Below are 19,060 nucleotides of genomic sequence, written 5' to 3' on the forward strand. Positions count from 1 at the left end.
TTACATGGCTATTTTAACACCGCGACAATGACCGTCGGCATCTGAAGGTGCACGACGGGTGGTAGCTGTTGCTTCCGCACCATCCCTTTGTCAGGGATTCTAAATCTTGCTTATTTAACGTGCAATTTCACGAACGAAGAATGCGTTTACCAAATTTGCACCTTAGCGTCGAAAAGCAAAGAAGATTAGGACACTTTGTCGCGTCGAAATATTTAAGCTTCTCTTAAATCCATAACACAAAGTTTCACCGAACGACGAGAACAAACAGGAAATTTATTCTTTAGAGTTTAGAAAAATAAACAGAATGGATCGGAGTGTATCGAAATAAAAGAAAAATATAAAGTTCCCTAGGCATAATTAGATAACTGACAGAAATAAATAACAATTATTTATAACGAAATAGTTGCATGGGTGTCAGTTTAATAGGTTAACGGACTTTAGTGAGGTTGAAAGATTTCCGTGAAAGGAAGAAGAGAACTCTGGAATCGTGACGACAAGAATAAAACTTGGATCGTACACGAGCTACGTGAGCGGGCATGGCGATGATGTGGTTTATAGAAAAATACGAAAAGGGTCGCGATACATTTTGCTTTTGACAATAATACTTAGGTTTTCTAATCTTTCTCTGTCACATGCACACATAACGTCTCATGCATATTTCCCACCCTACGGTTGTTAGGTAATTAAAGATGAATATAGATAAGCATTAAATTTTTAATATATCAAAATCAGAAATGGTTATCCACGAAGGAAATTACATAACTGAATAATTTAACAATCAAAATAAAATAAGACGAACCTTTACTTTGCTATAATAGTCGAATAAATAAATTTAATAGGTTAATTTTAAGTTTCGGTATTCCACATGTATATAAAATGCTAAAACGAATTTAAATTAAAAATAGGAAATTAAATTCTTTGCGTATATTAAGATAACTGGAGCTTGACCGTGAGAGAACGTCATACTTTGTTCCCATTAACGAAACTACCCGGACATTGTTTCGGACAGTGTAGCCCCCGTCGTTGTCCAGCGGCACAAAAGGGACAGCCGGCGCGGGAGAAGCTGCGGCTTGTGCAACATAAATAGAGATACCAAGCGAGAAGGGTGCATCGAAGGTGCGACTACGGTAGGTGATGGTGGTAGTGGTAGATCGTGGTAGCTACTCGTCGTGGGGCTTAACGATGGTGGACGTGATGGAAACGGGCCGCCTTTGTCCTCCACGGCGGCCTCCAAATTATGTCGAGCGGCACCGAAATCAGCTTGGTTCGGTAATTGGCAAGCTGTTTGTTTTGTCGCAGACCGTGCCGACAACAGATGGCTATACGTTCAGTTCTGCCGATGGACCATATTACGACCTGCTATTATCGGCCGACTGAACAAAATAATTGATCACCCCAGCCCGAAGCCTTCGGACAGAACGCCTTTGGACGTGAACGCGAGGGATGATGAAATATCTAGCTACGCATTGTTAAGTCATTGCTGGAAATCTACCGCGATGCCGATTTATCGACGTCCATTAATCGCGGAACGTCAGCAGTTTGTCATCTTAAAAGATAATATCTACGATTTGGCCGCTTTTGGATAAATAATTTTATAATTTTTATGTTATTCCGTCTTGCCGTGACGGACGATTGTCTTAATAGAAAAATGATGTTCGATAAAATGCAACAGGTGCGACAGATAAAAATTTATACGATTAATTCTTTTAAAAATCCAATCGAGAACTAGATCGTTAAAAAAAATGTTAACAAGTCGTTTGAGTATAATTACATAACACAGTTACATATAATAGTTCAATTAACGATTTTTAAATACAAAAGAAACGCGAGATCTTGAATAAATCCGAGAACTATAAATTTATTTACTTTTTCGACAATGTAAATATTGAAAAAACAAAACGCACTCGCGTGAGTAATCCGGAGTATGAAAAAGTTTACTGGTTTGTAAGTCAAGCACCTGTGGCATCCTATACGAGAAAATGAGGTCACAAGATCGGGGTTGAGCGAAAAAAAGGGAACCTACATCTCGAGTGATCTTTTCTACCCTTCGTCAGTTGGCGACACCGTGCAACCCGAGGCATCTACAACCACCTAACAGGTGGCAGCACGCCCTAGAATGAATGCCAGGCATTCATCTTTCGAGTTAGATAAAAATTTCTGATACCCGCATTAAGATGCAAACTTGACAATTAACTACAATTAATGTCATACTTTATAATAGCCAGAAGCTGTTATTGGGAGAAATTATATCCTGAAACTGTTTCGTAATACACGATAAAAATTAATTCCCAATCAAGAAAGAAATTGATTGGAACCATTGCTTATAACAAAAAATGAAATTTTAGAAATATATAGACTTTAAAATTAAATTGTAATAATGATATATCTCAATGAATGCAACATTTTTTCACACTGTAGCTGTACTGTCTTAATGTTAATAATTCGCTCGAAATATTACCACTATCCAAGAGGATATCTGATGGATTGCAAACAAGTCTTTCTATCTATAATACATTCTTGCTATCGGCGTGTCTCGTAAAAAAGTTAAAAAGATCTCGAAGCAACGAGTACCCTCGATTTATCTTGGTTGGCAGCGCACAAGGCAAGTGGCCGATACATGCGATAATAATTAAGCAAGCGACTTGTCTACCTTGCAAATTATTTCTCGAGAAGCATCGTGTTGCGGGATCAAGAGACAGATAATATGCCAGCGGCGCACGTCTGGCTTGTCAGTCGTAAAATACTCTTCCGAGAAGCGCTAATTAATCCATCGCGCACAATGAGTTCTGCACACGCAGAAATATCGACGAACTCAGGCACACGGAGGAATAATAATTCCCAACGAGCGAAACTTGGCTTCGATCCATCAAGCGCGAAGCGCGTAATTAAAGCTAAGGAATTCCTTCTCTGAGTACGATAAATACGCGCGGCGACGTATAAATTGTGAGACGAAAGGGAGTACGAGACGGGGCAATATTTTCGCCGAACGAAGAACGCGACGCGAGATTGGCGGGATATCAGACAACGATGTGGCACAACAAAATCGATATCGGCCAGACCGCAAAAAGAGAAACGAAAAATCGTAGCACGCCCGCTCGTATTCGTACGAGGTGGTATGCGGACTCGCCCCGGACCCGTGTAACTTATCTCAAGTGTTGCCGAGATTGGACATGTTTTGTTTCGACTGTCCCCCTAATTAGAAGCCGTTTAGACTTTTAGGTCGAGCGGGATGAAGCGTGGTCGAGCGAGATCAGGCGACTCGATAGGCGCGCCAACGAGGAGACGTAATGACGGCGGAGGATACGTCTCCTCTTAATTCCACGATCCTTGACTATGTTACGCCGCGGCTACGTATGAAACGAATGTTCCGAGGACGGGACACCGTCGCCTGGAAGCCTGTAACGACACCACGTCGATCGTCCTCGTATGTCAGAGGAGGGAAGGTATGTGAGCGGAGTCGTTGACCATGCACCTTCGATCCGCATAGATAAGCTCGCATATTTAAGAATGCTTTTAACGGGACGGTGTGAGCCAATTGTCCCTAATAGGAGAACCTTGTCGTTACCGCTCTGATGCACCAATACGCGGCGGCCAAGTAACTATGAGTCTCTACCGTACAATTAGCCGAGTGACAAATCTACGTCTACAGTCGTAACAACGATGAGATATCGTTCTGGACGCAATCCGTGACTTCATACGCAGTGAAGTTAATGAGTCTGTCGTTTAATTGAATACCGAGTTCACACGTAAGTCTAGAGAATAATGAAAGATTCAAAGAGAGAGAGAGAGAGAGAGAGGGTATTTAAAATATATTTAAAGATAATTATACGTATCTCTCTTTGACGTACATTATCGTTTATCTTTTGATCCGGTAAATAAAATATGATAATGGAACTTATTGCAAATGATAGCGAGCCCATATTGTAATGCGTAACTTCACAATCTGCGAACTACGAACAGCGCAAAGGAAAAGAAATTCAAAAAGCACGTGATTACATTTTTAATAAAAGACATACTTTTCAAAGGTTTAATAATGCGACATCCTCATATACATTTAGAGTGCACACAAATGCAAGAATAACGGTAGATAGTCGTCGCTTAAATTACCTTCAGATAAAACGTATTTACATGCGTCCAGGACGAAGGATCCCGGAGTCGTTGTCAGAGGGCATAGAGGAGGCTCAAAGGGATCGAGGCGCGCCTGAGAATGGAGATTTAAGGGGCCGACGTGGGTGTGGGTGGCTGCGGGGTTCCTGATGGCGTCGTCGTCGTCTTCGTTGCCGTCGTCCGCAACGTTGTTGCATTCGCCGCCAACGTGACGCCCCTTGCGCTTATTCCAACAGGACACTCATGTATATAAGGCCCTTCTTCTACGTGGCGTTTACATTATTCGGTCTCGACTCAAATCTAATATTATGAATCACGCGTCCCGTCTGGGGTCCCGTGTATAATGGGGTCGTAGGTCGGTCCGCCTCGCGCGGAACACTTCGTCCTTTTTGCACGATAGCGAAGAAACGGAACAAAGAGACCAACGAAAGGACAGTCTTGCCTTTCACTACTACCATCGAAAAATATCGCGAGTATGTCCTTGCACTACGTAGAGCGTAGAGACGCGAGAGAATATACTAAAAATGGAATATCTTACCAACGAAAAGTATGTTCAGCGAAGAATTAATATTATTAAATTCGCGCGATGAACATCCTGGCGCAGCGTTTCGTTTTATATAAAACGCAAATGCAATATTCTTACATTCACGTGAGAAAATATTGCTTTTGCCAAGCGCGAAGATTTTCAATTATATACTCGTTGCGTTAACAGCTGAGCGCTTCAAAAAAGGTCGTCGAAAGTCGTCGAAGGCGTTGAAGGGTACCGACTGTTACGCGATTTATCGTTAGAACGAGGGAACACGAGGGAGAGAAACGAGACGAGAGGGTGTAACGAGATCGAGCCGTAGAGGCGAGAGAGGAGAGGATTTTCTTAAATTGCACTTTGTAGCTCCTGAGAGACTTTACACAGGGATTTCGACGCCCACGGCGAGGGATAACGAGGCGAGCACCGGGGCCCCCTTCGTGGAGGTGAGAGACACACACCGGTGGGTCCACCGTCGCAACGTGCGGCCCACGGGGACATAATTGATATCCGGGAAGAGCAAAAGGGCGGCGAGCCGGTGGCGGTGGCGCGCGGGGAGCGAGGAAAAAATTGCCTCGCAGAGTAGGGGGTTGGTGGAGAAGACACGAGAAGGAAAAAAGGAAGAAAAGGAAAAGAAAGAGACGAAGGACCACCGCGATCGTACGGGAATCAACGACTTGCCGAAACTCTGGCAAAGGCCACCTAAGCGCCGACACAGAGCGTCCTTTACTTCTATCGTTCTAGCCTCGAGTCCGTTTTCTCGCTAACCATGCCTTTCTCTCCATCTCTCTCGCTAATTAACGGTTCCGCGCTGTGCAAACACGGAGTGACCACCACCGTTCGGACTAATTGCTAATCGCAGCTTCGGCACGAATCCTCCTCCCATCAACCATGTTTCTCTTTCGCTCCTCGGGAATTCCGCCTTCGTGTATGCACACCTAAAGTACGAGCTAAAGTTCAAATGGCCGTGCACTTAACGGGCGAAACCGGGCAGTGGGTGCACCGCGGGATAATTTGATCTTATCGGGTGTTGAACAAGCCGCCCGCTGGGAAATCGACCGTACGGATCGTTAAAAATCGAGAGATTGCGACAAACCGTGCCAACATGCCGTGAAAATGGTCCAAAGAAGGGATCATCGAAAAATAAAACAGTCGAAAATATCAGTGTAATAATTAATTAAAAATAATCAATAATAATGACAAAAATTAATAATTTCAAGCAAATATTATATATTTTATTGCTAATAGTTATTCATACTTTTATCTGTCCCTCAAAGTGTAATGCTTTACTATAGAAGATAATATTCTAACTTCTTTTCAAAAATAATTTTGGATACTTATATATCAATTTTTAATATCTTGGAGATTCAAGTTTCAACTTTTTAACAGATAAAATTGCATGTTGGTATACGGCTTGTCATAAATTTAACGTAATTATTGGCATAAAAGTATGCTACTCTTAAATATTTTAATTTCCATGTTTGTCTAATAATAAATGAAATTATCATGTGATCGCACAGAATAAGCATACGCAAGCTATATACAATGCAATATATGCGGTGCATGCGAGGAAATCCTAGTTGCCGCCATTTGGTAACGCCAACCATAAATTATAGCAGCGTACCGAGAATACTTGCGATTCCTCGCTTCTGAATAATTGCTACTGCCTTCAGCCACCTGCAGATATAATCCTATTATAGTATATTACATCCCACGGCAAAATGAAGCAAAGATTTCAGCGGCTGACAACACGCGAGCTTTTATAGTATATATTTAAATTCAAAATTACAAAAAATTGACAAATTTATAATAAATTTGAAAATATTACGAAAAGATAACAGTGACTTAAGTCTTGAAAGTATAAGCCAGCGTTAACGACATCAAAATGACGCGGATAACAATATGGCAATAAAGTTATGAAGTGTTGTAGAATTATTACTCTATTATTTTATTAAAATACCTAATAAATTTTACTTATTTTATTGCAATAATTATTTTATTATATTAGTGTTTCATATACTGGCAAAGATAACTACTTTCTTTAATTAGCGGAATAAATTTTGTTCATTGTTAATTCATTATACCTACATATATATGTATTTAAAAATATGTTTCACAATCAGGCAAAATAATTAGAGAACGGATACTAATATTTGTCATGAATATTTCCAGGTTAAATCGTAGCGAAAAAAATTCTAGTGGTTTCCTTTTTGGATCGAAGTATTTTTAAAGCGAGGATCAGTCGATAATCCTCAAATGAATTTTGTCAATATAAAGCAGGTACACCACAGAAACCAGATAAATCGGATTAGCCTATGACGAAAAAGGACTCTGTCGATTCCGTGGTATACATAAATAGTAATGATGGGCGTGAGAACGCATAAATAAAAGGGTTTACAATGTAAACATTTCTTTCTCGTGGGAAAAGTTTCAAAATCGCCTTATAAGATTAAGTTCAGAAAATCTTTATATCTATATATATAACACACATAAATTAATTAAATACTTCAAATCGCTACATTTATCTTATATGTCATGATAAACAAAAAGATTTGTAAAACTAAAAATGGAGAAAGAACTTGTGATAGCCTGTCCAAATCGCATAAATCAAGCATCACTGAGTCACGAAAGAAGATTGCACTTCCCTCCCGAAATGATCGAGCACATCGAAAATCGCGATAACGATAATAGATCTATTGTCTACCTAGCTATTAATTTCTTTTCAAATAATCTTACTCACTTCTCGATTCACATTCGCGATAAATTGAGATGTTAATCTTCGTTATTGACCGCTTGCCAAAATTCCCTGTATGGCGTTTTCTAATTTACAAGAAAAATCTCAAACGGAACGTCTGCCCATCCTGCAGAAAGTTCTATAGTATAGAATACTGCTTTCTTACAAATTTTTACGGAAGAGTAGCCTCGAGCCAATTTCCGAAAAATGGCTTACGCCACATTTGTTCGTTAAGGCGGTTGAGATGGACCGAGAGCCTCTTGTGCCCCTGCGTTTAGCAATCTTATCAAAATTACACGAGGATCAGATATAATTCACAAAAGGACAGTGACATTATTCTCGTTGCGTAGTTAATGACAAAAAATCTCACGGTTGATTTTGTCGAGTCTCGTCGAGACTCCTTACGCGTCGTTTAACTCACGCTTTGAATCGTTTCGATATGTGCACGAACAATTTTCCGCCTCTCAACGTCAGATCCGTTTATCTTCTCGGGATCACGAGCGAAAGGGAGCTCGTGTAGAAAACCACCAAAAACTTGTCAGCGAGTTTAAGCGCGAACAAAGCATCCGCCGGTGCGCCGTGCCTCTAAACGTTGAGATTATCATTGTACCGATATTTATCTGTCAGTTTCTAGCCGCGTTTCCTTGCCCGCGGTCATTGTTGTTTGGTAGGATCAGTGAAATCCGGAGCCGAAGCCCACATTTTTCAGGTTGACAAATAGACGGACAATGAGACATTCCGAGGCGGTTAGAATAACACTATTTAACTACCGTAAATCTTCGTCGACCGTTTTCACGGTCGCGATCCGGCTTTTGCAGAAACCGATGAAAATCGAGCGTGCTCCAAAGTAAATTCCGACGCGGCCTCTTATAAGCAGATTACATTGTGTCGCAAATTTCCCATCTCGATTCACGAGCGAAACATATGCGACATAAGTAGCATGCACAAAGCAGAGAGGGAAGTTGTATAAAGAGACACATGTGTGCATGTGTATGTGTTAAATATATCTTATCATCTATATCTACACTGAACAAAAATTTATTATTTGCAACTCGAATCTATTTTCTTGCAAATAATAAATTTTTTTTTAGTGCACACATTTATAAACCCTATAAAAGTAAGAATAAATATATTACAATAATTCCATCGATTTCTTGATATTTCCGAAATTAGAGGTTATTAAAAAAAATGCTTCAAATCGAAACTACTCTGTTTCGAAGCGGCATATTATATTCAAATATAACTTTGTTAGCTAAAATTACATCCTAGATTTAAAAGTTACCTTTATTTTTTAAAGAAAGCAGATAAATTGACGAAGTTATATAATAAATAAAAGAGTCATCAATTAAGTCTTATTATTATTTTACATACAAAAATATTGATGTAAATTATCAAAAGATGAATATACTTGATGAGATATTTTGTATTAAAATAATTTAAGATATAAATTATTAAGTATCTCGCGAAATATATTCTCTATATTAATTTTATATGTGAAAAGATTAAAAGAATTGATTAATGAAATAATGTTATTCCATTTTTGTACACAAGTACAATTTACTTTCAAATCTTGAAAGTGACTCCATCTAGAGTTTTATATGGAGTCTAGAAATTTATACGGAGTTTCTAGAAATTTATATTGATCATAAGATGATATATATATTACTCAAAATAAAGTAAAGATATTTTAAAACATTTTTTCTTCAACAATCAATGATTTCGAAAACGAATGGAAATGGATAGTTATTTTGTTTCATTCTACATATTCTCATAGAATTAATATATTTATGTAAATTGATTTATTAGATACGTTTATTTATAGTTTGGAAAATTCCTGCTCCTTTAGAATTTTATTTTATATCACTTGTATGTACGTATTATTCTTTTTGAAGAAATTAATTATGAAAAAATTGCATTAAAATCGTTATTGTCTATCGCATAATGCAAAATAGATCTCTGTTAAGTTGACGAAAGATAAATGAAATCTCTGTTGCATGAGACTAAGCTGTTGCATCGTAACATTTAATATTAATATTAATGTAAATTGTTTTCTCTGTTTCCAAACCTAACTAAAAAAGAAACATGCTAGGAAAACGTATAAAAAATCTTTTTACATTTAAACGAACGATTTTAGGTCGTTCTTCCCTATCGAGCGAGCGTTTCACTGTCGAGCAGACAGCGTGCTGCAGAACCATCTGCTTTTACGAAGTAGGTATGTATGTACATTTGCCGGAAAACTTGCCATCCGTGCACAAATCAGACATCCGACAATATCAAAATTTTTATTTAAAAAGTGCGGTAATCAAATAGAAATTAAAACCAATAATGATATATTGTCTCAGCTTAATTTTCTCTCAATATTAGAACAAGGATAAATGTATTTTATACCGCTGACCTATAAACCGAATTATTTAAAGAACCGCAACTCTAAGTACTTATTTATATTATTTATATATATTTTTTAAAACTTCGATCTAAATCTAATCTTTGTAAAAATATAGATAGATAGTTTAATTGATAACACGACGAATTTTTCAAATTACATGAGCGCTAGTAAGTCTGTATTGTTTTTACGTGTGTAACTTTGAAATTATGTCACACCGCACCTCTGAAATAAAGAGCCATGCGCATACAATAACAGAATTACAAACTCACCACATTGACGAAGTCCTGGAAAGTTACTGCCTCAACACGCGACTCTTTCGCCCTGGTTAGAAGTATGTCACGTTTGTTCGTCGGTATCTCCGCCTTCCATTCGGGGCTTCTCAAGGCTGCCAGAAAGTCCTCCAGCGGTATCTCTCCAAAACCCTCAGGATCAAACTGGAGCAAGAGAACGAGATCTAGATCTAATTTCTGGTACACCAAAAAAACAGATAAATAAACTTGAAACAATGTAATTATACACACCTTGTCGAAGAGCATTCGCCATTTCTGTAATGAAATAGAAATTTATATTAGTCACCACATTCATAAAAATTAATATTAAAAAGATGCCTTGCATACGAACAAAATTAATTATCTCTCAATCCCTTAATGCCATGCAAAATCTATTTATTTTGTGTCTCGAAAAAAAAACAGCAAAATAAAAAACGTTGCAGACTCATGATAAATGATGTGAATACGTTAGAAAAATGAAAATTAATTTTAATAATTTCAACAGTCTATATTTCTCATGGTCGGTCTAGCGACGTCTATAACGATTTCGAGATAATTACTCACGTCATTAAGCAACTCCCGCCTGTACTCGGACTCGTCGATATCGACCTCCGAGGCCAGATCGGTGTGATCAGTAACGTATCCATCATAATGCGCGCTGTTCGCCTCGCTGCGTGCGTACTCCTCCTCCTCTTCGACAGCGCCAGCGATGGTCGGTACAGAGGCACCGTTTGCCAGTAGCATCACCGCGCGCGGCACGAGGTCACCGGGTGAATCTCCTCATTCCTCCCTCTTCCGCGTGCTTCCTGAAATACGAGGGGGCTATGTGTTAAACTAGCTAAACCGTGCCACTTTTAAACCGATCGATTTTTGTCGAGTGTTGACGCCGCAAAAATATCACCCCCACACTTACCGCGCTGTGTCGTTTGAACGAGTACTTTTAGGGCATAATAACGATTGGCTTTTAGTCGCGCACGCGATCTCACTTCCCGGCGCAATCCCGACGATCACATTTCGAGGAATCACAATCGCCTTACATTGCACCCCGGCATGGAATATTTTTACTTTGAACATTTACCGACTAGTTTCATCAACTCATTATTCTCATGCACAAATCGGACAATCGCGACATTTAAAAACGACGAGAAAATTTATAATTTTTCTTAAAAAATATACAGACGGAACATACACTCTGCATGTTTAATGGATCTTCCAGATTAAATTGGGAGGGTAACGCAATTATTTACGAGCGCAATCGTCGACGCGTGAAGATGTTCAGTTGGCCAATGAGTGCGACGGAAATAAGGGTGCAAAGGGATATTGATCGTCCTTGCACTCCTTAAGGCGCGATAGAGCAGTGCCCTTGAAACTAGCCTGATGCCGTTCTAAAGCGGCGCTACGCGACGGTGCGGCACAGCGTGTTCTCGTACAGCGGCGCGGGCGGTGCGCGCGGTGCCGTTTCCATGGCAATGCGTCGATGGGTCTGGGAACGTGCCAAACCATCTATCCCGCGTGCACTGTGCACATGGGACGCATGCCGCTCCACACGTAATCGCACTCGTTCAAAATATCTTAAGTTAAACAACAATGTTCTCAAGAAACAGCCCCCGTTTTTATCAACTTAACGCCTTATTTTTAGAATTTCAGTATAATTGTGTTCTGACTTTTTTTCTAAGGGTTCTAGAGTTTCTAGTACATTCCAAAAAAATACTGTCCAAGCAAATACAAAAATGAGAAGGCTGAAGGTATGTAAAGCGCTAAATTCCCGTTCTCATTATACAAACATTGATAAATTTTCTATTTTAGTTAGGATCATGAATTCGAGTCATGATAACATTGGATAGAATAGTTGAAGAACTACTCAAGAAGATGACTTCCACTAAATTGCTTAAATTAATTGATATTATTATAGCTCTTGAAACATCCACAGATGCTCTTTTCAATTATTTAGAGGTTTGTGGGCTACCACTGTATCTTGAAGCATTATTAATGTCGAGACACGGTGGTAGCCCTCAAATCTCTGAACAATTTTGAATTGATGTTATTATCAAATATATATTATATATTGCATATTGCAGAAGCATTAGTATTGCTTCGCGGTTAATTTAAATAGAATATATAAATTGATCAAATTACAAATTAATCAGATTACAAATTGCATATATTACATACTACTCTAATTAGCATATTAAAAGTAAGATACGCAGAAAATTAGATTAGCAAGTAATGGAAGTCATTACGGAACATTTTTCTTTATAATTTTATATTTGTTATATTTTATATTTTTCTTTATAATATCTCTTATTCAAAACTAAAAAATTCCCGGATGTTCTGTACAACAATCTATCAATCTGTAAAACATCACGGAGTCGTTCGATCGTTGCGAAACCATAACTATAGTGCATCGCAAGCAGTCTAAACATACCCATCGGTTTCCCTCCTTCTATCTTTCTCTTTCTCCCTCCCTCCCTCTCTTTCTTTCTATTTCACCCCATCATGCACTCTTCTTTCGTTTCGATGCTCGCGCGAGTCACCCTCCGTTTCGGGCGAGCGTCAACGCGCGGGTTACCCCACGGCGTCGTCTCGACCCCCGCAAAACCACCCGCATCCCCAACACACGCTCTTTTTTCCCCTTATCTGATGGCTCTCTTCGTGTATCGTGCCGCAACGATGTCTCGTGGACGTGTCGTATAAAACTCGAGGGCTGTTAGTCCGAGACGCAAGGTCATCAACCTTGATTCCGCACGAAACAGCAGCTTGGAAAAAAAAACTCCAAATCGACACTGCGTTCCGGGATAAAGGAGGTGATACGGAGTGAAATAATATATCAATATCGGTTTCGAAATTTTATTTTTTACGGAATAAATGAGAATGCCTTTTTTAGCCAGGAAGAAAACTCGAAGGTACCAATACGATAGAACACTTTCGACTTAAAACTTGATTTTTCTTTCACAGATTATTTAATTACATGGAGAATTATGTTATTAACAGGATGATCATCTGTAAATGATAAATCTCTAAAATCAATGATTCAAAACAGTTTCTAATCTGCCCAAAATGTTTCGTCTAGAATTCTGGATTTATTATTCTATACTCGGAGTGCAGGGATATCTCTCGACTCGCTCCCCTGCCGATGCAAACGTATCTCTTTACGACCCTGCACCCTACACCGTGGTGTTGCATTTCCGTCCGACGCTGATCCGCTTGTAAGATTTGTACGACGCGTCAAGCCAGCCTCGGATATAAGACGCGACACGGCAAGTAAGTAGTCGTGCCACGTTACTAAGCGAACTGATCCGCGTACGGTTCAATATGTGGTGGAACCCGTACAAGTGCACGTCTGTATTCCGTACGTGGCAGAATACATTCGAGACTTATACTCTAATACGAAAATATATAGCACAGGAAAGGAATATGCTATTCTCTGTCAATTCGTTTCACGAAGTTCGTTTTAAAAATATTAAACATATTTTCTTACTTAATTATAATTGCTTCCACCAGTTATTTAATTTATTTAATTATTTGTCCAGTTATATATATATATATATATATATATATATATATATATCATCGCGAGAAATGTTCCGCAAAACAATATAAATCATTCGAACTTTTACTCACACTAAAGAACATAGCGCCGAAATTGAGTATTTTTAAGTAAACTTGCCAGCTTTGATCTTAAGTGAAGTTTCCAAGAGGTTTAATTTGAGTAGCTTGCATTAACTGTTTCATTTATAAACCATTTTGACTTTGCTTGTGATAAGCAACAAGTAAATCGAGTATCGACCCAAAAGATATATGTGGAATTCAAGTTTTATCGCACACAGATAAAACTTGAAGGATGAATGAGAGATAAATTTTCAGTCGAGGGATTCTCACTTGTCATCTCATATAAAATGCCAAAATTATATATATAATTAAAGTAATTCGATTAAAGTGATTATTGATTAAATAAAAAAACGCTGTTTTAAAAAGAATGCATTTAAAATTCTTATTTAATTGTACAAAATAGGTTGAACTCTAATATCTCACCAATTAATCCAGCTGTAATTACTCTTCAAACTTTTTTCAAAAGCTTTTTTCAAATGAAACTATTTTAATCTTCATCAAAATTGATGAAATTTCGATTATTCATGTTTCGATACGGGAAAGTGCGCCTCACACATACGCATTTGTGTTCTCATTTGGAGCTTCCCAGCAAGCGACACAAGTCGACACAAGTGTCGTTTTGTCTTTGTTACTTTATTACCAAAAAAAAGAAAGACAGAACGACGTTTGTGTCGACTTGTGTCGCTTGCCGGAAAGCTCCCTTTGTGGACGATAAGCCCACGCACTACGTATAACGTACAAACGACTTTCGCGTGTCAGAGAAACCAAAATTACCCCGAAATTACGCCGAAATTCCGAACGCCGTTCGCGGAATATTCGAAATGCTCATACGCGGAAATGCGATCGCCAAAGTTGGTTATACACATTCCACAGCCTCTTACCTTTCACAGGATCGGCAGGGGACGTTGTCCGCCGCTGACGAGACGTCGCAGAAGTGAACAGGTGCGACGGGGTGCACCCTTGAGCGCAACGTCATAACCTCACGCCTCGCTGGCGGAGCATTTTGAAGTTGCGCGCGAGCGCGACCGCGAGCGGGGACGACGGGCGAAGTTCACCGCTACGTTCACGGACGCGACACATTCGACCGCGGCGCCACCGCGTAGTATATGTTATATGTCGATGGTACGTACCTCGGAATTCGAATGCGGAATCGCGCGAAATCTGACGACGCCGACGAGTGCGATATACGCGTGCCAAAAACCGCGAAAAACGGACGTCGGCTCGAATCTCGAATACGGCCGGCCGGTTCGTCGATTGGGGGTCACGTGACAACGTTCGAGACGCTCCCGCCGGTGATCACGTGACATTAAAGAATTGAAATGGATGTAGGCCAAAAATTAGGCTCACTTCTCACGGTACCCCAGCTTTTACGCGAAAACATTTCTGTCTACCGACGTCTCGAAGTTACTTCGAGTGCACGTCCGATTGCACCAGCATTTTATTTTCTCGATGCATACGTACAGACATTGAAATATAGGCATTCAGGACGGAAAGTATTTTGGCTATCGCTAAAATTGGCGAGCGACTAACCGTAACTTCGAGTAACTTCGCCAATCGCATCCACGTTAGGCATGTTAGGCCGTTGTTTTGCGTGAAACTACGTCTAACGTATCCTCGAGCGAGTAGCGATCGCGTGGCTGAGGCATCGTCCTTTATATGCCGAATCACGCGTGGAACTCGCGGCGACGCAGTCGGGATGTCGGGACACGTACCGGGGGGGATGTAGTATGTACATACACGTATACACGCGGCGCGGTATCTCTCAACGAACGACGGATCCGCTCCGACCGGCGCGGGCGTCCGGCCGCGTTCGACTTACCGGCGTCTCGGCGCACGGAATCTCGGTCGGGCTCGCGAGTGAAGTCGTCAGCTGTCCGCACGCGCACGCTCGTCCGCACATGATCCACCGCGTATCCACGTATCTCCGCCTCCGCCACCCTCGCGGTCAGCTTGAACGCGGCATGCGGGACTGCGGCACGCGCGACGCGCGACGCGCGCCCGCGCGATCGATAATACAGGTTGCCGCGCGCGCGGAGCGGCGGCGCCGATCGCGCCCGGTCACGGCCGAGCGCGCACGAAGGGGCCGTGGAGCCGGCACTTGCGGCACCTGACTCCGTGACGGCGCGCGAAAAACGCGAGCCGCGAGCGCGTTTCTGAAAACTGGAAACGAAAACGGGAGATCGGAGCCTGAATTTGTTTTTCTCGCTCGCGCGAACGCGACGGTGCCGTCCTCCGACGCTGCTGTCGGCGGAAAACGCGTCACGCGACTGACTGTAGTACTGTAGACCGTAGAGTAGGTCTTGCCACGCACACGCACACACACCCTCGCCGATTCATCCCCGGCGTCTCTCCCGCTATCTACCGACGCCCCCGGACGCCCCCTTCGATTCATTTCGCCAACGGAGCCATCCGTACGACCCCCAACCGCGCCGACGATTCGAACGCGCGCCCGGCGCGATCCCCGACGATGCGCTTTCGCCGCATAATTGCGGGGATCCGGCACGTTGAGAAATTGATCCTGCGGAACGATTTAAATATATTTATTTATATACGATTGTATTAATGTTTTGAATTTATTATTAATATTTGTAATGATCATCATCTGAAACTGCAATGTATATTTCTTAAATGACTTAAATTATAATTATATTTATATAAATATATTGTATATGTGTAATACGATGAAAAACATTTTCCCTGGGTTTTTCTTTCATCTTTTGAAGAAAAATTCTATAAAAATAATCGAAGTAATAAACAGTCAATGGATATTAATTCTTAATATTTATTAACATGTATTGCAAAAAATACGCGATGACAGCTGCTCACGATAAAAGTTAAAAGTAACGAACGACGTGCATCGAACTAATCAATTGACATTATTATTAATAGAGAAGGGGTAGATGTGATGCAAGTCGATTCTATGCATCGTTTTTCAGTGCGGATTGTATTACGCTACAAGTCATTTACCTATTGTTCATACTTCATCCTAAAGAACGCATTGCACAACAGGACGAATCATCTGTCTGTCGAAGCAGCCACATGGCCAGGTGAGGTTAGGATTGACGGCAGTGCTGCTGTCACTGCCTCGCGGCAGAGAGAAACCTGAGTGAGAGGGGCCATCTCGAATCGAAATCGCAGCACTGCCTCTAGTGCCTCTGGCCTGGCTATCAGGCAGGTTTCTCTCTGCTCGCGGAAATGGCGCGTCTCGGTTAGGGTTTATGGATCGACGTTGTCGAAAATCGACGAGCCGACCTGCCGACGCATGCCGACACGATTGCCACGACTTTGATGCGACGCGCGGCGCCGATGGGGAACGGCAGCAAGGAGACCATGTCGTATCTGCGTGACTGGCGGCAGGCGTTGCGCGCACCGCACGTCTACCGGGTGGCGAACAGCACGTTTCGCATCCAGGGCCAGTTCGTGGCGCTGATCCTCCTGGTTCTGAGCGTACCGATCCTCTTCCTCGCGTATCCGTTGCTGCACGGCGTCGTGTGCTCGTCGCCGACCCAGCTCCAGGTCCAGGCCCAGGCCCAGTGTCGCTACTACAAGTACAACCGTACGTACCCTAGCTCGACGCCCATCAGAACCTCCAAGGGTATTACCTACCGAATAGCGATAGTGAGCGACCTCGATCACGATTCCAAGCTCGCGGACAAGAGGGACACGTGGCACAGTCTCATGAAAACCGGCAGTCTCTACTGGAACCCTATCAACAATTTTCTGTCCGTCATCTGGGACGACAGAACTGTGGTATTGTCCTCGTCGTTGGCCATGAAGGGACGTGGAATGGAGCTGTCGGAATTAGTGACTTTCGACGGTCGTCTGCTGTCCTTCGACGATCGTACAGGGATGATATATTTCATTGAGGGCGACCAAGTTTATCCATGGGTTATTTTAATGGACGGCAATGGTAAAAGTCACAAGGGTAAGCATCGGCGAACAATAAACTGCTATTGCTGTTGCTTCTGGTACTTGCAAGATGTTTTTCTAATTAAAATTGCAATTCTGTATAGGATTTAAATCCGAGTGGGCGACCATCAAAGACGAACAATTGTACATTGGCAGCATGGGAAAGGAATGGACTACCCCTTCTGGCGAATTTGAACATAATAATCCGTTATGGGTTAAAGTAGTGTCACCACGTGGCGAGACGCATTCCCTCAATTGGATCTCTTACTACAAACGATTAAGGCAAGCGATTAACATCGAGTATCCAGGTATGCTGATACTTATAATTTGTGAATGCACGAATTAATTTATCTTACATATACTTTGCGTAGGTTACATGATACATGAATCTGGAGCTTGGAGCGATATACACAGGAGCTGGTTTTTCTTGCCTAGAAGATGTTCCCATGAACGTTACAATGAAACGCGGGATGAAACGATGAGCTGCAATGTCATGCTGACTGCGGACGAAAATTTCGTTGAGATTAAAGTGTGTTTTTAATAATTACATGAAATGTTAGTATTTTGATATTTTGGTAAATTGTAACAATTATAAAATTTATTACAGGTTACTCATGTCGGAGAGCTAATTCCAATCAGGGGTTTTTCCAGTTTCAAATTCCTCCCTGGTTCGCAAGATTCTATCGTAATAGCGTTAAAGACTGAGGAATATCAAGGGCGGACCGCTACGTACATTATGGCCTTTACGATAGAAGGAACGATAATAATGCCCGAAAATAAAATAATGGACAAAAAATTCGAAGGACTAGAATTTATATGATACTTAAGAGGGGGTAGTCGTTAAATATTTAATAAAAAAAATTGTAAATAAATGTACAGAATGTGTAGTTTTAAGTTTCTACAACGAGATAAAATTGCTGGAAAGTTGAACAGTGTAACTGAGACCGTTCCTCTGAATGATCAAATCTATTTGCTACATTCGAAGCGCCAGAGTACAAATTTTATTCTCATTGATATTAAATGCCTGTAAATGTATTTCGAACCACAAATGTAAATACATATACATACGCGCGAATCGGTATTCTAAACTGGTATCACAGTTTTATTGATTCGCATATAAATTTGCAATTGTTTTAAAAAATACGTGAATATACGAGATTCGTTATAGCTATATTATTGTGTCTTTAATTGTATTACGTTGAAATGATGCTTTGATGTTCGTTGTAAAGAGAATTGTATGGAATTCAAGCAAGTATTAGAAACACAGCATAGCAAAAGACATAAGAAGATCCTGATGTCTCGGACCTTTTATATATTTCGTCTTCATGTCTCTCGAGCTTTTTACGTCATATGACTGTTTTCTTTCTCTTGTTTTCTTCATTGATGCACGTACCGCGCGCGCTCAGGGTTACGATATGTACTTTTGTGCCCAAATCAATAATACAAGTATATATCCAGCGCAGTGGTGGTGGTGGCAGCAGCACTGCGCTTCTTCGACAGGGTTTAGTCAACTCGATGCACAG

General features: G+C 41.0%; 2 protein-coding genes across 4 annotated transcripts in view; one reads left to right on the forward strand and one right to left on the reverse strand.

Annotated features, from left to right (window-relative positions):
* The window catches only part of Stet (stem cell tumor), a 374,089-nt gene extending 357,593 nt beyond the window's left edge, over positions 1–16,496 (reverse strand). Inside the window, exons 1-4 of one of the 3 annotated variants that reach the window (XM_077407423.1) lie at positions 15,448–16,496; positions 10,584–10,825; positions 10,272–10,295; positions 10,020–10,184 (exon numbers count right to left, since the gene is read on the reverse strand). In XM_077407423.1, coding sequence (XP_077263549.1) covers positions 10,020–10,184; positions 10,272–10,295; positions 10,584–10,763 — 369 coding nt within the window. In that variant the 5' untranslated portion in view covers positions 10,764–10,825; positions 15,448–16,496. Of the gene's footprint in view, positions 1–10,019; positions 10,185–10,271; positions 10,296–10,583; positions 10,826–10,932; positions 11,064–14,509 lie in introns of those variants that run through there. The other 2 variants (XM_077407422.1, XM_077407424.1) reach the window with 2 other exon arrangements.
* Positions 16,497–16,772: 276 nt separating this feature from the next.
* On the forward strand, positions 16,773–18,708 carry LOC143898153 (soluble calcium-activated nucleotidase 1). The gene is made up of 4 exons (XM_077407425.1): positions 16,773–17,553; positions 17,642–17,845; positions 17,909–18,066; positions 18,145–18,708. The coding sequence occupies exons 1-4, from the start codon at positions 16,917–16,919 to the stop codon at positions 18,355–18,357; spliced, it is 1,212 nt and encodes a 403-aa protein (XP_077263551.1). The 5' UTR covers positions 16,773–16,916; the 3' UTR covers positions 18,358–18,708.
* The last annotated feature ends 352 nt before the right edge of the window (positions 18,709–19,060 follow it).

The sequence above is a fragment of the Temnothorax americanus genome, unplaced genomic scaffold (assembly GCF_048541705.1).
Source record: "Temnothorax americanus isolate GAGA-0224 unplaced genomic scaffold, ASM4854170v1 Scaffold22, whole genome shotgun sequence".
Taxonomy (NCBI): domain Eukaryota; kingdom Metazoa; phylum Arthropoda; class Insecta; order Hymenoptera; family Formicidae; genus Temnothorax; species Temnothorax americanus.